Consider the following 17064-nt stretch of genomic DNA (forward strand, 5'->3'; position numbering starts at 1 on the left):
CAGGCAGGTTCACTTCCGCTTGCGAAGGGATTTAGTGGAGGATTGCATGGACAGCAAGCTATGCGCCCCCCCTCCCCACGCTCCCACCCCCCATTGCTTTGACCCCAAATCGCTGACCAAGGGCTGGGAAGGTTCTCCTAAGAGGCTGCCTGGGGTTGGGGTGAGAAATGCCCTCTTGGCATCACCTCCGAGCAAGGTTAAGCAGTGAAGGCCCCCAGACAGTCCCAGTCCGCAAGCACACGTGGAGGATCGCGCACCTGATCCGCCGCCTGCTGAGGGGCGGCCTGGGCGCTGCGGGCCCAGGAGCGAGCACAGGCGCGCGCTCCCGGACTCCCCGGCGCGTGCGCGGCCCCGCGGCCCGGCGTGCGCGCAGGCTGGGCGCCTGCACTGCGCGCGCGCGCCGACCTCGCGTGGGCCCGGCTCCGGCGCGCGCGGGCGGGGTCCGGAGGCGGGCGGGCGGGGCCCCGCCGAGGGCAGGGCGGGGCGCGGCGGGGCGCGGCGGGAGGCTCCGTGGCCGGCGCTGCGCGCGGCTCGGCGAGTCGGGCTGCGGGCGCAGGAGCGCGCCTCTCGCCTTTTCCTCCGCGCGCCCGCGTGCCCAGCCCGCCGCCCGAGAGGACCCGGAGGAGGCAGGTGGGGCGGGGGCGCGCGGGGCTCCGGGCGCGGCGGGGGGCCAGCGGGGCGCGGGGCCAGCGGGGCGCGGGGCTGCGGGCCGGGGCGGTTGGTGGTTTCGGGGACGCCGGGCCTGGAGCCAGGAGGCACGGGGTGGACGCCGGTGTCACCGGCCAGGGGAGGCCTCCCCGGAGCGTGGCCGGCGCGGCCCACTGGCCGGGCGGTGGGTTTCCATTCCGCTTCTATAGGACGGTTTTGAACGGCAGGCGATGCCCCGGAGGGGGACCCGCAGGACCCGGCTCTCGTCCCTGCTCTGCCACCCCTGCTTGACGGCCCAGGACGGCAGGGTTCGCGGCTGGGCACCCATGTCCTTCGTGGTTGTTCGTAAACGGGCTTCTAGACTTGTCACTCATCCTGTGATTTGAACGCTTAGTTTTCCTGTGTGAGCGGCTTTTTGCCGGTGCGCGTTGAACGCTAAAATAAATGTTTTAAATGGGTTTGATGTCTTTGCTAACCCAGGATTGGCCGAATCATGTGGATTTGAAGGGAAGTTGGGGAGGAAAAAGCCCACCAGAACTGAGACCTTCCCTAAGCCCCTGTCTTAGCGCTCACCCCTGTGGAGTAATTAGACTGGTAGGTTTATATCAGTATTCCAGAGCAGGTTTCTTGCTTCATACAGAGACTGTATAGGCATTTTGGATTCAAATTGCAAACAGTATTTTTAATAAGTATTCGAGGTTGCCATTCTTACGGGATAATCACTTGCTATATGTTCCTAGCGGGGCAGGGCTTCATACTTCATACTGTAAGGCAACATCTTTGAAATAATTCACCAAAGAAGTACCTTCGTTAGAAACATGGGTCAAGGACTCTAACTTCCCTTCCTGATTGACACCACCATTTATGAATCTCTGCGTCATTTAAAATAAGTTGTCCAACCAGCGGGATCACATGGAGGAAAAGCAGAGACTGGAAAAGTCTCGCTGTCTAGATATTTATGATGGAAAACTCTCCTGGTGCCATCTGACTTTTCACCTGGGAGGTGGCTTCCACAGGTGGCCGGCAAAAAGGAGTTAGAAGAGAGGGGACGTTTCTCACAAACCTCTTGTAAGCCTCTTCCTGATGACGTGATTTTGATGGCCCTCCTTTGGTACGGACTGCCCTGGCGTAGGGCTTCCTGGGGTGGTGCACCCATTTAACACTCCGGACCGCTAGCCACGGGGTCAGAGTTTTAAGTCCACTCGGATGTGCTTTGGAAGAAAGGCCTGCTGATCTGCTTCTGCAGATCGAGTCTGACACACACAGTCTCTCTGTGGCCAGAATGGAGGGCAGCTACTTGCCCTGGACTGTAGGATGGAACTGGAAGCGCCGTGAATTTTTCTTTCTATTCTTGATGGAATATGTGGTTTAGCACCTTCCGCCTCACAGGGACCCTTTCCATGCCCAGCCACCCCCCGCCCAGTAGATTATGGATAGAAGCCATGATGGTATAGTGGTTTAAGTACTTGCCAGCCATGTAAAAGGTGGGTGGTTCAAATCTACCAGTTGCTCCTGGAGGTGGGAGGTGGGAGTGGGGGAGATGCAGCAGTCTGCTTCGGTAAAGATTTATGGCCTTGGAAGCCCTGTGGGGCAATTCCACTTTGCCCTACAGGGTGGCCACGTATCTTGATGGCCCTCCCCACCACCGCATGCTATTGTGGGCCTGCTTAGCTTGCTGGCCCACACTCATCTCTTGTTTCAAACATGTGTACGCTGTTGCCTTATCTAGTGGGTAAGCAGCCTCCTCTTCCTTCAGCCCTGCCCGGTCAAACGTTGAGACGAAGGCTGTGCTTTCTGCTCTTTTCAGGACATTGGCTAGATGCGCCTACGGAGCCCTTTCATGGGGCTAGAGCTGGGGAGCCCCTGGGGCAGGACATCATGCTTGGTCAAGTAGAGGGGCAATGGAAAATGAGGAAGACTGTCCACAAGGTGGCTTCACACGGTGGCAGCCACCATGGACTCAAGCATCATGGACTCAAGGATCAGAACAATTGGTGAGGGCGGCGCAGGACTGGGCAGTAGGGCCACTATGGGTCGGAACCAACTGAATGGCACCTAACAACAACAACAACAACAACAACAAAACAACAACAAAGAAGCAGAGGGGCTGAACATGCCATTTAAATGTGAACAGGCTCGTGCGTCCAGCACAGCATAGGTCATCGCCCAGACCCTCCTGCATCTTCACTCTGGCAGGACTGAGCACACTCCTGTCCCCACACTCCTCACAATTAGACAGTCGCCGCTGCTTCTTTGTGGGCCTCCTACACCCGGCTGTAGGTGACATGAGGCCAGGGGCGTGCCTACTTTCTCTACAATTCTTTGTATCCAACCACCCCCTCTGCCTAGTCCTAGCCCAAGACTTACTAAGAAACATTTGGTAAATAAATGGTTGTCAAATGAATTAGTGAACTAACTCGACCTTTCATATTCTCTTTAGGCCCCAGATCTGACAAAATAGCAAGTATTGTAAATACATGGTTAGGGCTGAGCAGATTTTATGTAGAAATAAACACATGGATGACTGAATGTGTCCTTAAAGACCCATGTAGGTTAGGTTTCTTTTAACTATAGTGGTATCTTCTAGATGCAGAGTTGTGTTTGTTTGATCTTAGGCTTGGTTTATATCAGTTAAACCTCAAAAACAAAAGCAAAAAAACCCAAACTCAATGCCATCAAGTCAATGCTGACTCATAGTGACTTCCTCCTTCCCCCAGTGTTTACGGGAGTAGGAAGCCCCATCTTTCTTCCCGGGAGCTGCTGATGGTTTCAAACTGCCTACCATGCAGATCACAGCCTAACACGTAACCACCACACCACCAGGGCTCCAGTATCTTCAGTTCCTACCAGTTAGCCATAGTAGGCTCTGGAATGAAATGTATATGCTCAGTCCAGATCTGTTCAGCTCCGTCTGACCAAGAACCCCCTCCTGTCCCAGCCTCTCACATTCAGAAACTCTTCTTAGAGCTAAATTCTGAGAGTATACAGAGGTTATGGAGATGGGTATTGGTTCCCCCCGCCCCCACCTTTTTAGTGGGACAAAAGGCTGACTGTCGAGTTTTTCAAGAAGGAAAAGGAGTAGGACTAGGGAAAATTGCAAGGGAGACACACGATGCCCAGAGTGCTCACTAGATTGGCCAGGTCATTTGGGTCAGGTAGCTTCCCTGAACTTACGGTTTCAAACAGACAATGAAGTCGACTAGATCTTATTAAATGCATCATCTTTCTTACTGAAATCTAGGATTCAGGTCTTTATTGAATATGTGTAAGACACTGTTCTTGTGGGAAGCGAGAGTTATGTGAGTTGTATCTTGAAGCATCCTAACAGTTTCAAGGAGATGCAAGGTGTTCTGAGGATAACTTTCAAAATTATTTTTGAAGAGGAAATTCATTCTCAATCTCTCTCTCTCTCTCTCTGTGTGTGTGTGTGTTTTGAATGGTGGGTCATTTGTTGACTCCTCGTAACCAACCCAGAAAGGTAACGACTCAATCTTTTTGCTGAAGAATTAAGTACAACAGGCAAGACTGAGTCCAGAAGCATGATCCTAATCAGGCCAGTCTTCCCCAAACAGCTTGAATGATACATTTTCCTTGTGAAAGACCAGCAGTGCCTGGTGATTGTGGGGTTCAGAGGCTTGGGCTTGACTTGCTGTCTCAAGTGCCCATATCAGAAGACACAGCTCACGGAGCCATTTCTGGTTCTCAGAAGCTCACATAGCCGATGCCGTGGGGACTTCTGCTTGGGAGCATATCCCCCTTTGTCTCAGTCTGCGGGCCTTGGTATTACTGCAGTCACGTTGCAAGCAGACAAGCTTGGACTCATGTGTCACTCATTTTGGCAATCTCTGGAACGTCTAGAATAGTACTTCATACACCGTGGTCCCTAACTTGTTTTCCTTCCTTGACTTTACTGTGTGTGGAATATTTTGGGAAAATTTATCACCAGCAAGTGGGGGCCAGACAGAAGAAATCCCGACGTGGGGAGGGGCTAAACAATTCACGGAGGGCTGCCTTTGTGGGATGGCCTACTTGTTGGGATTGAGAGAATCTGAGGAAGATTGCCACTGCCCTATAGCACCAACTCCTTGTTTCTGTCGCCTTCCTTCGTTCACCTTATTGCACACACGCACATATCAAAATGATACAAAGTATTTGGTGGCAGGCAATTTGAGCATAAAAGAGAGCTTAAATGCCTCCAACATAGTAACACTCAAAACCCAAACTCACTGCCACTGCATTGGTTCTAATTCATAGTGACTCCAGGACAGGGTAGAACTGCCCCTGTGAGTTTCTGAGGCTGTGACCATTTACAGAAGTAGAAAGCCCTGTCTTTCTCCAAACAAGGGCCCTATGGTGACACGGGGCTGGGTTATTGAGTCTCTGTTCTCCGCTTCATGTAAACATACGCCTTATGAGACAAAGCTTTCCGTTCTTTAGTTGGTCCAGCTTGTGTTGGGAACATATGGCAGAGGGAAAAGAACTTCGTTCTGAGAGTCATTCTTTCTTGCTAGATTCATTTATTACTAGATGAAGCTATCTGGTAACTATTCCTACTCCCCAGGAAACGAGAGCATAGAATAGTTTTGCTGTGGAATCAAATCTAAAAATAATATGCTGCTTATATTTAAAAGCGGATAAGGGATTCACAAAGTGTCAGACTTTACAGATGGGAACAACAGAAGCCAGAGGGCTTGTGGCTGCATAGTTGAGTTCTGCTTAGTAGCATCTTTCTGTGTCCTATGCCGTTTCTGAGATACAGGCTGGAGCCCAGCATGGGCTTCATTTACAGCAAACTTATTTTAACCCTATAATGCCAAGCATGACATTTTCATAACATATATATATTTATAATGTATTGATAACTATGAAAATAAAGAATGAAAACAAAAAAATTATTTTCCCTGAAATTAAAAATTCAGGCATTATAGGGCTAAGTGCTCATGTTTTCGGGGGTGGAGGGAGAGAAATAGTTTAAGTGATTATACCGTAAAAGACATGGCCCCCTGCCCCAGGGAGACAAATAACAGAAATGTGGGTGAAGGGAGACAGTGGACGGTGTAAAATGTGTAAAATATGGGTTAAAAAATACATGCCCTCCTGCAAGTCCGCTCGGATAAACAAAAACAGCCTTGTACACTGTTCACTAGGGGCGGGACCATGGCACTAAGCCCTTAGATCTGCAGGGGTGACTGGACTCGACTGATGGTCGAACAGCTTCCCTGGCTCTCAGAAAATGAGGATATTCTAAACAGGTGATTTTTGTGAGATGATCGCATGACCTGAGGAATGGGCTGCCGGATGATGGAACCTGTGTTGGCTTCTGGGAGAAGTTAGACTCGGTGCCTGTGGTTATTACTGGGAGTAAAAGGAACCTCCCTCCTTCAGATCCACTCAGCGTTTTAAAAGCGGTTCGCTGTTAGCGGACCTGTATGATGGTCTGTTGCTCTTGTCCGTGCCGAGGCAATGTGAAATGCTTTGAACTCACAGTCGCCCCCAAGTAAGTTTTCTTGTCCCCTTTCCCTAACAAGAGCGAGCCATCTCGACATTGAACTCTGTCTCAGTAGTTAGATGACGCGGGTTGAAAGAGCAGCGGGTTTGTGACTGAAGGCAGTCATCCTAAGTTACATATAAATAAAAGATCACGTTTCCCCCCTTCTTTGTTAAAGGTGGCTTTCTAGAAGATGACGGTAGAGGACCTTCCAGATCTTTCAGTAGGAGGAAATTCTCTGATCGGAAGATTCCCGTTTCTCTTTCCAGCCTCGGACACGCCGGTTACCTTTTCCATTTCTGCCGCACCAATGCCTTCCGACTGCGGTATGTGACGGAGCCCCGTTCCCTTCTGTGACCGCGCGTAGCTGCCTTCGGTCCCAGCTCCTTTTGTGCACGCGCGCTTTCCCCTTAAAACCATTCCCTGTGGTTTCCTAAAATTGCTCAAGTTTTTCCCTTTTCAGAAAATACAATTGCTTAATTTGCTTTTTAGCCTCTGAAGCGGAACATTTATTTCTGCTGTCAGCGTTTTTATTATGTAAAAGCACATTCATTTTAAGCACCCCAGAGGATTTAAAGGATTTTATTTATGGAACGCAATGGTGATTAGACATCTAGCATTCTTCTGCAATGGATGTATTTATTTTGGCTAAATATACCAACTTGCTAAGCAAGCTGGGTGGTTAAGCAGAGGAGGGGAAGGGCCCTGCCCTAGGCTGTGCCGTGGGGCGGCCACAGCTTCTCCGTGGATGCTGCTCTGCGTGCTCACCTGGGCCGTGCTCACCTGGGCCGTGCTCCAGCTTGCTTCCATTGACCTCTCCCTGGGACCGTCCTTTACCACGGGTTGGCAAAACAAAAGAAAACCAGGAGATAACTTTTGATATAATTGTTAGTGAGTATTTAACTCAGCTGAGAGTTTTTCAAATCAAACAGTGGGACACTTTCAAACTCTTCGGAGTAATACACATTTTAAGTATTAGTAGGAATAAAGTTTTTGAATCGACAATTTATAGTTTTAATCTTGGCCAACCTAGTAACTTCTCATCTCCAAGTAACCTATTTGTGTGTGTGTGCACACGTGTGCATGTATGTGCACACATATGCTTAGAGTCCGTAGCAGCATAACTTGAAATCATCCAAATTTATGCAACATTGGCATCTTGGAGGAGTTATTTTCAGTTTTGTTAAAAATCGAGTTGATTTTCAGGTATAACAGAACCAGTTATGTCGGGAAAACCTTTAACTATAGTCCATTGTATTGCCCGTGGAACGTATTTCCCTCTGCCAGGACTCACAATCGTCTTCTTTCCAAGACGAGAGCTCTCTGGGATGGAGTCAGAATCCTGCTTTGTTTTTGTCCCACGAAGGCTGATACAGTCACGTACTGATTTTTGTTCTCCCAGTTACGGTTTCTTTGAACAAATAACATCAAGTGAGATGTGATAATGGACATCTATCCCTTAGGATAAAAGCAATGAACCCTTACCTGTATTCTTAGAATTCTAGCTTCTTTGAGAATTGGAATGGACCTGTGGTTCAACCTTCCCACTCATCTCCCAGCATAGAAATTCAGTTTTCGGGATTTCAGATAGATAAGCATTCAGCCTCTGAGATATCGTCAATAACAGGAAGCTAATGAAATAGTATATTTCATTGTTCAAAAGCTTTAGTGGAAAATATATGTATATATTTCCATGCACGTGTATACATTTAATACTTATATATACTCAGAACTAATTACCCGAAGCTTCTTTCAAATACGAGGGGGTACCCCCACAAACCCAGATTTGCACTAGGTGGAGCGGAGCTTTTGAAGGATGCATTTTCCCACTAGGCAAGTAGCGAACAGCTTGCTCTAAATTAATGCACACAGCGGTGTCACGTGGGACGCCACATTGAATTTAGTTACATTGAATTTTGGGTCACATTGAGTTTTTTTCATAAAAGCAGTTTGCTTGAACCTTGTTTTTTTGTGATGGCTGATTTAAGAGAATGGCATGCTATGAAATTTTGTCTCCTGCTTGGGGAAAATGCCGCAGAAACTGCCGTGATGTTGAACACAACTCTCAAGGACAGCGCTATGCGAAAAACTCAAGCGTATGAGTGGTTTTCTCATTTCAAAAACGGTGAAATGTCAACTGATGGCAAACCTTGGTCTGGATGTCTACCAGCTTCCAGAATGGACGAAAATGTTGACGTTGGATGTGCATTTGGAATTTGTTCCACCAGGTCAGAGAGGTTCTGAAAAGATTGTGTAACAGGGTGTGACAAAAAAGGACCTGACTGGTGGCAGATGGCGATTGGTTTTGCCACCACGACAATGCACCTGCTCACGTTGCCATCTCAGTGCTCCATTTTTTGTCCAAAAGACAGCATGCCTCCTTTGCCCCACGCACCTTACTCACCTGACCTTGCTCTGTGTGACTTCTTTTTGTTTCTGCGAATGCAGAGGGATGCGAAAGGACAGTGATTTGAGGACCTAGAAGAGGTGAAGAAAATAAATGAGGGCGGTGCTGGCAGCCATCCAGATGAGTTTGAAAAATGTTTCCAAGAATGGAATAGCAGGTTGACAAATGTATTACGTGTAATGGAGAGTAGTTCGAAGTTGATAAGGTTGCTTTGTAAAAAAAATTTAAACACATAGCTTTGGAAAAATAAAAATTAAAAATTCAATTTTGGGAGGGTACCCCCTCATATGATGGCTTTCAAATATTTGCAGGCCATCTGTGGTAGTTATATAATCTGGTGTCAATTTGAGAGGATTATGAGTGAAGGGGTGGAGTCTGGTCTGTCAATCAAGATATAACCAATGAGGCCTCTGTGTGGGCATGGCCTCCTGAGAATTCTGGGAGCTCCTGTATTTCCTCCTTGGAGGCGGGAGACATCTCTCTCTCTCTGCTCACTCCCTTGGAGACTCTACTGACAACGCTCACTCCTGGAGAGATGCTCTGCTGACAAGACACATGGCACTTTGCTGATAGATCATGTACCTTGGGAACTGGAGGAGCCATGTGGAGACCCCTGCCAGCGCCGAGTTGCTTACAACACCATTGGATCCACAAGCCTTCCCACTCACTGGCCTGCAATCTTCCTGCATTCGGCATCATTGCATGTGTTTCGTGAATCAGAAGAAGACTTTATAGCAGCGGTTCTCCACCTGTGGGTCACAACCCCTTTGGGAGTCGAATGACCCTTTCACAGGGGTCGCCTGATTCATAACAGTAGCAAACCTACAGTCATGGTGTGAAGTAGCAAAGAAAATAATTTTATGGTTGGGGGTCACCACAATATGAGGAACTGTATTAAAAGGTCACAGCACTAGGAAGGTTGAGAATCACTGCTTTATAGATTAGGATCAGCCATATGGGCTAATATCAGAGTTATGGACTTGGCCTGGACTGGGCTGGGATGTTTCCTCAATATTCAACTGGTCTTGTATATAAACCTCTTTCTTATACACATATGTGTCCCTATAAATTTGCTTCTCTAGTCTACCCGAACTAACACACCATCTGAATATTGGTACTGACTTTGTATGTCCTTTGACTCCAAGTTCCTAGCCCTTCATTGGCTCCCCATTGTTGGGATTTCTAGCCCATTATGCCCCTCACCACCCCCATAGCCGTTTTCCTCTCAGTTTGTGCCCTGTAGCTTATCATTGGCCTCACAAGAAAGCAGTGCATAGAATTGTACTCAAGGAGCGAGTATTCAATGGTAGGTGGATGATCCTAGATACCACCCTGGCCATAAGACATTCTAGTAGAGAAGCTAGACCATAAGCAAATGCATAAAACAAAGCCCTTTTAGGTCCTAGAGAGTGGAGACAGAACCATGGTCTGTGGTAAAGGATAGTGGCAGCGAGCTGCCGTGGTAGGTGTGGTGGCCGCTCCAAGAATAAAGACACGGAGTTGGGACACGCGTTGATGTGTCCCAAGAATGGATGGAAGGCCACTGTTGCTGAGCAGCAACCTAAGGGGGAGGACAGGGCTTGGGGGGAGGGGACCAGAGGGGGAGGACATGACGCTGGTGATGAAGGCAGAGGCCAGATCCTGCAGCTCTTGCCGGCCTTGGTCAAGAATTTGTAGGTTATCAGTGTGTGATGGGAAGCCATCTCACGGGACTAAAACTGAGAAACAAGGAAGGCAAATCCATCCAAACACACCCATGCTAGAGTTTAGACATTTGGTTACGGGTTGACGCTCACGACAGTGACCTCCAGAGCGTCTATGTGAACGTGATGGAGACATATATTCTAGCGAGTGAGTTAAAGAGCAACGACAACAACTACTTCAGTTACTGGCTGTTTGTAAGCGCCACACCCCAGTCTGTCTGAAAGAAGCGGTGCAGGGTGCCCACGTCGAGTGTCTCCTCTCTCACTTTTTCTCCGAGAGCAGTTGCAGGAATTCTGTCGTGTAGGAGTGTGGAGAGCGTCTCAATCTAGCTTTAATTGTGTTTTGGGTTCTCCTGGATGACTGCTGTGCTTTTTTTTTTCTTTTACCTGCCCTTGGTTGGGTCCCTCTTTTCATATTTAAGTTGAGCTGATTCTCTGAGTAAGAGCTGTGTTCACTTGGTGGTGTCGCCCGTGGGGGTGCAAGCAGTCAGTGCATTTCACTGCGGACTGAATGCTGGTGGTTTCAGTCCACCTTGAAGCACCTTGGCAGAACGGCCTGGCAAACCAGCCATTGGAAAACCTTCTAGAACCCCGCTCCACTCCGACTGATACACGCAGGGTAACCATGACTTGGGATCAACTTGATGACAACTTTTTTTGTGGCTTCTTAGTTGTAACATAAAAATGGATACGATGTAAAAGCAGAATGCAGAAAGCAAAGCGCACGAATCCCCCTGCACTGGCGTTCTGTGATCGGCAGTGCCTTCCAGAGAGGTAGCAGCACCGAGGAAAGAAGAGTCGGTCCCACGTTTACCATTTAGCAGCCGCGTGACCTAGAGCAAATTATGTCACCTGCAAAATACAAGGAACACCACATGCCAAGTCGGGTGTTGGTGAGGCGCTGGCACTCACTGGGCACCTTGTCAAGCTCCCCTCCTGGGCTGCTCCTGATTTTGGAAATCCCCTCCCTTTCAAACATGGTCCCGGATAAAGCATCTGACTCTCTTCTCTTGCAATGCTTGATTGCCTTCAGGAGCCATTCACTTTATTCTTACTCCGTTAGGACTATCTAGCTTTTATCCAGATCTCAGGAACTTTAAAAAATATCTGGGTCCCATGTTCCAATTTGTCTAATAGCCCATGGTTTTCCTAAAAAAGTTTCCAGAGCAACCCGTTCACTGTGTCGCCAGGTTTCTGCATCCTTCCTGGACAGATTTTACTTCCTTACTGGCCGGAAAAGCAATTCCCTGTGTCCTCAGTGGGGCAGAGGTGGGTGGTGGGTAGGGGGAAGTAATACATTTTTAAAGATGCAAATGTATTATGTATAGAAATTATATGAAAAATTTATATGCGTTATATAAATTATATAAAAAGCATTGCCTCTAATAAAAACGCAATAAAGAGATTTATTACAGGAAATTAGGAAACCACAGAAAAGTAAAAGTACTAGAATGATATATTTCCTACTTTTATGTAGATTTTAAGAATAGATGTGGATTTCAGGTTTATTTATTTATTTTTTTTTACCATTTCCAATAATTTATTATTGTTATATAATTATTATTTTTTTAACAATTTATTGGGGCTGATACAATTCTTTTCACAGTTCATACATATACATACATCAATTGTATAAAGCACATCTGTACAGTCTTTGCCCTAATCATTTTTTTCTCTTTTCTTCTTTTACATTTTATTAGGGACTCCAACAACTCTTACCACAATCCATACATATACATACATCAATTGTATAAAGCACATCCATACATTCCCTGCCCCAATCATTCTCAAGGCATTTGCTCTCCACTTAAGCCCCTTGCATCAGGTCCTCTTTTTCCCCCCCCCCCTCCCTCCCTTTTCCCCCCTCCCTCATATGCCCTTGGTAATTTATACCTCGTTATTTTGTCATATCTTGCCCTATTCGGGGTCTCCCTTCCCCCCTTCTCTGCTGTCCCTCTCCCAGGGAAGAGGTCACATGTGGCTCCTTGTAATCAGTTCCCCCTTTCCAACCCACTCACCCTCCACTCTCCCAGCATCGTCCCTCACGCCCTTGGTCCTGAAGGTATCATTATATATCTGTTTTGAGAGTCAAAATTATTAATAAAATTGATAATTTTTCTGTGTCCTAAAAATGGTGCTTGGGAAGTTCAGGGGTTGAGATCTGTCTGCTTACACACATTTTGTTTCATCTAAAATGAAGCGTGGTTTGATACATGAAAATCTCATTCTCACACTTTTTTTGGCTATCTTGACTTTGGCCTTGAGACTTGCTTAAGGTAAATCGACTTCCCCCCCCCCAGAAACCCACAATAATTTATATTATTTAGGTCTTCATCTTCTTGCTTATTGTTTTTAGTATGTTTATTTGAGGCTTTTAACACATTGACATGGTACCTCTTTATTTCAGAGTTTTCTTTCTTCGATCCTAATGATACATCATGCCAGGAGATTCTCTTTGATCCCAAGACGTCGGTATCAGAATTATTTGCCATTTTAAGACAGTGGGTTCCTCAGGTCCAGCAGAACATTGACATTATTGGGAATGAGGTAAGGGACTCTTAACTTTGAAGCTGTGCATTGTTAGAATTGTCAATGGTCCAGAGTCTGAATGGAAGGGAGGCAATGGAGGCAAGCACCTTGTAAGACCCGGAGACTCTCCCTGTATATTTCCAGACTTTCCTTGGGCAGTGAATTGGTGCGGCACATTTCTTTATTTTTTCTTCTAGCACACCGTACTCTCTTTGATCACACTCTTGCTGGAAGCAGGAGAGTCAGTTTTCTTTATAAAATTAACTTTGCAATGAATTTTTAATCTGTTTCATAAGGAATCTGATTACCATCATGCTTTATTTAAACATGTGGGTGCTTTGGTAAAGATGTAGGCTTAACAGTAATTTTGAAATCTTTATATATAAAAGTGTGTGTGTGTATTTGATTTTTTTGGAAGGGCAACAAAAAAACCAGCGTTCTCTCAGTAGTGTGTTTTTAGGAATTGGTAGCTTATACTGCTTGCAAGTACCGTTTGCAGAACAATGATTTGGGGGTGCTGTCCAGTCTCCTTGTCTAACTTTACTAAGGGGGAGAGAGAATCAACAGCAACATCAGGCTAAGGTGGATTTCTATGGAGGCCCGACATATTTCCTCTCTCCAGCCACATTACTCATTTCGGCACCAAGCTTTGCTCCCATAGCACTCTCTACTATGTTGACTTTGATAATTCATTACAATACCCACACACAACTCATAGACCATACGCAGATATTGGGTGTATTAGGAAAGTAACATTACAATTTAGGATCTGGAATGACCCAGGATACAGTTCTTTGGTCAAGGCAGCCCTCTCTCAGGTTCTCCTCAGGGAAGGCCCTACTTGGACAGGATTTGTAGAGGTCTCGAACGCCACCAAAACGTGCTTGGCAACACCCCACTCTGCCAGTGCGCCTTGACCCAAAGTCACTCAGCTCTCTCATTCAGTGGGTCAGCTCATCCGCTATGGACACCTTGCTGTGTGGGACCTGTGCTGGGCAGCCTACTGTGACATCTGGTGTCAGTCTCCTGATTCTACTGCCACTGTTTATCGGTTGCAGCTTCTTGCTGTTTTGTGTCATATCTGATGCCACAGTGAGAACACGCCCTCCTGGGCATGACTCCCAGCACAGGGACCCTGAGTCCTAAGGATACATTGACTCTCATGTCTTCTTGGTGGCAGTGAGCTCACCCTCTTTCAGCCTCTGAGATGACCCATGTAAAGCCCTTTGTTAGGGCCCCCTGCACCTCTGCCAGGAGGCCCTGCATCCTGTTTGCCTTATTAGCAATCTGACCGGTCCTCGTCCTTGGCCACCGTCTCCTATTTACACAGTGCCTCCCAAGCAGTACACGGGGAGTTACAAGACTGGGCATGGCAAAAGGAGCGACTGAGTAATTCACTGCTCGGCGCCATCACACCCACTGGAAAGGCATTGTTGCTTAGTCTTTGCGAAGATTATGAGACAAACTTGAAATGTCAAGATTACCTTGAAGCACTCTTTAAAAATGTCCTCCTGTCAGGCTATGAGTGAAGTGGTGACTCTTGTTGCTGAGTGCAGGGTTAAAAGCTACCCCCAGGAGATGTGAGTTCTAGCTGTATGCTTTACCCAGAACTAATACGGGTTCGATGGGCTAAGCTTGTTTCTCAGCATCGATTGGAAACCAGTCGGCCCGTCAGCAGCCACGTCCGTTTTCTGTCTTTCCCTTCCTCAGATTCTTAAGAGAGGCTGCAATGTGAACGACAGAGACGGGTTGACGGATATGACCCTTTTGCACTACACCTGCAAGTCGGGGGCTCACGGTGTTGGTACGTACTGGCTGCTCCTACTCGTTGGTTAGGAGAATCTGTATTTGTGCCCCTCGGATCTGTATGCGTGTCATTCCAGAGGGCTCTGACTCCCATTCCTCAAGTCCTGAGGTGCACTCCGCTGCTGCCGATAGCACGTGACTGGATGAAGATTCAGGGGAGTCCTTCCGAATACCTACTCCCTTCTCTACTTTTCATTGGGCTCTTTTTACCTTCTTGGCACCTCCAGCTATTTTGGAATAGACTCTGCAACACCCTAGAACTTTCCCGAAGGTTCACAGCAAAGATCTGGCAGTCTCCCATTCCTTAACAGGCCCTGGCCTTCTGCTTGAGTCCTCCCTGGACTGGACCATTGTGTAAATGTGTTGCTCTCTGCTTGAGTATCCCCCCTGGACTGGACCATTGTGTAAACGTGTTGCTCTCCGCTTGAGTATCCACCCTGAACTGGACCATTGTGTAAATGTGTTGAGCTAGCTTGAGTACCCCCCTGGACTGGACCATTGTGTAAACATGTTGCTCTTCTTTAGCTCTGTGTTTCAGATAGCTCTTCAAGCTTTGGTCATCTGATAAGTGCGTCTTAAACTATTGGTGGTGAAGACACCCCCCCCCCCGCACTCCCAAACTATCACAAACTGATAGTCTTTAAAGAAAGAATAATAATTACTAGTCCATGGGGGGAGGGGGGGACTAATGACATGCAAAATGCACGCCTAAATACTTTTCAAAAGATGTAAATTATATCTGAATGAACATGAGGGGGCTCCAACATTTTATGGAAAACTTCCGTCACCTTTCAATTCCAGTTTCCTGCGAGCCTTTTCGAAGCCCCTTGTACATTGCTTGTATCGCCTCCTAGGATTCCGTGGTAGGGGCGTATCGGTTTTTGTTTTGGTTGTTTTGGAACTCGATCCAGAATAAACAGTGCTGGTGTGTCAACCGTGCTGAACATGGTAGCAAAGTCTTTACAGCGCAGTGTTTAGCCACGCCCCGAGCACGGTTACTTTAGATGGAATTTCTGCCAGTGGAACTTTGAGCTCTAAGCGAGTCTATTCAGTAGGCCACTTTGCCTTTTCAAAGGAGGGAGTGGAGAGGCATCCATTGGCATCTGAAAATGTGTACTGATGACTAACAGACAAATAACCTCTAACAAACCTGCAGGTGATGTGGAGACAGCGGTCGCATTCGCCACGCGGCTGATGGCCCTGGGAGCGGACGCTGGTTTGCGGAGCCGCTGGACCAACATGAACGCCCTGCATTACGCGGCCTATTTTGACGTCCCAGAGCTCGTACGGGTGATTCTGAAGACCTCTAAACCGAAAGGCAAGGACCTCAGATCACCGCTAGCTGCTGTTTGCGGGAAACGCTTTCAGTGTCTGAAAAGCCGTCATTCAAGGGGATTCTCTATTCCTGCTCCATCTAGTTCCCTATGGCTCTGATCTTCCCCCACCCACCCTTTTTGTCCCTAAAATAATTTTGTTGACTACTTAATAGTCACTTACGAAAGGCTCAGGTCAAAGAGATACAGAAGGACATTATTCCCAAGATCGCATGGCTTTTAGAACATGTCATTGAATCCCTGTCCTATATGTGGATGGGCATCTGGGTGGCCAGGGAGACGGAAGGCAAGCCTTCAGAGGTAGGCATTGAGATAACAAAGACTTTATCTTTGGCGTGGCCTTGAGTTTTGAAATTCTGTGATTCTACTTAATGAAATTTCAGCCGCATTTCAGCCAACGCCGGCTCCCTGACCCCCTCATGGTACTATTCCAGGACTGAAGATCTAAATGACAGAGCTGGCATTTGGTCTTCCTCGCTGGTTCTTTCAGTGGGGCTGTTTTCTCTTGAGGGAAAACGAGAGCCAGAGTTGTACTCTAAGGCAGTGTACAATAGTCCCCGCATTTGTAGAAGACACATTTTAGAGATTCAGTACATATACATTGCCTGGAATGTCTTGTTTCTAACTTCTGCTTTGTGCAGTTGCTCAATTTCTCTGAACATTTTACCTGTACATTTTTTTATTGGAATGATGTCAGTCAAGAAGTCTCTGTTGACATTGATAACTCAAAAGCATTTGTCCCGAGCATGTTGGAGGTAGGGCACGTGGGGCTTTGGTTTAGATGAAGGTAGGACGTGCAGGACCAGAGAGATATTCGATTCTTGTTAGAGCCAACATTCAAAATCTGACCCCTAAATCTAAAGTATTTCCTGTGTTTAGGAATAGCACAATAGTGATTTTTGAAAGTTCTTAGCATTTCAAGATTATTTTTCTTCCTAGGAAGCCCAAATTCATTTGTTGACTAGAATATTATGAATCAAATATTACAGGTAAACATTCAGTATTATAGGTAAACATTCAAATTATAGGTAAACCTCCCAATGTTTGGTCTTCCACTGTCTATTAGTTTGAAATCTGGCATATTTTTACCTACCTGATGAACAGACTTTGTCTATCAGAGGGCAATAGTGAGCATTTTAGGCTTGGGGG

At 47.0% G+C, this 17064-nt stretch overlaps 1 protein-coding gene across 1 annotated transcript in view; it reads left to right on the forward strand.

Moving 5' to 3' along the window:
• Window positions 1-485: 485 nt before the first annotated feature.
• The window catches only part of CLIP4 (CAP-Gly domain containing linker protein family member 4), a 58456-nt gene continuing 41877 nt past the window's right edge, over window positions 486-17064 (forward strand). The window contains exons 1-5 of the mRNA XM_075535686.1: window positions 486-630; window positions 6315-6462; window positions 12654-12793; window positions 14486-14579; window positions 15738-15899. Coding sequence (XP_075391801.1) covers window positions 6330-6462; window positions 12654-12793; window positions 14486-14579; window positions 15738-15899 — 529 coding nt within the window. The 5' untranslated portion in view covers window positions 486-630; window positions 6315-6329. The remainder of the gene's footprint in view (window positions 631-6314; window positions 6463-12653; window positions 12794-14485; window positions 14580-15737; window positions 15900-17064) is intronic.

The sequence above is a fragment of the Tenrec ecaudatus genome, chromosome 17 (genome assembly GCF_050624435.1).
Source record: "Tenrec ecaudatus isolate mTenEca1 chromosome 17, mTenEca1.hap1, whole genome shotgun sequence".
Lineage (NCBI taxonomy): Eukaryota > Metazoa > Chordata > Mammalia > Afrosoricida > Tenrecidae > Tenrec > Tenrec ecaudatus.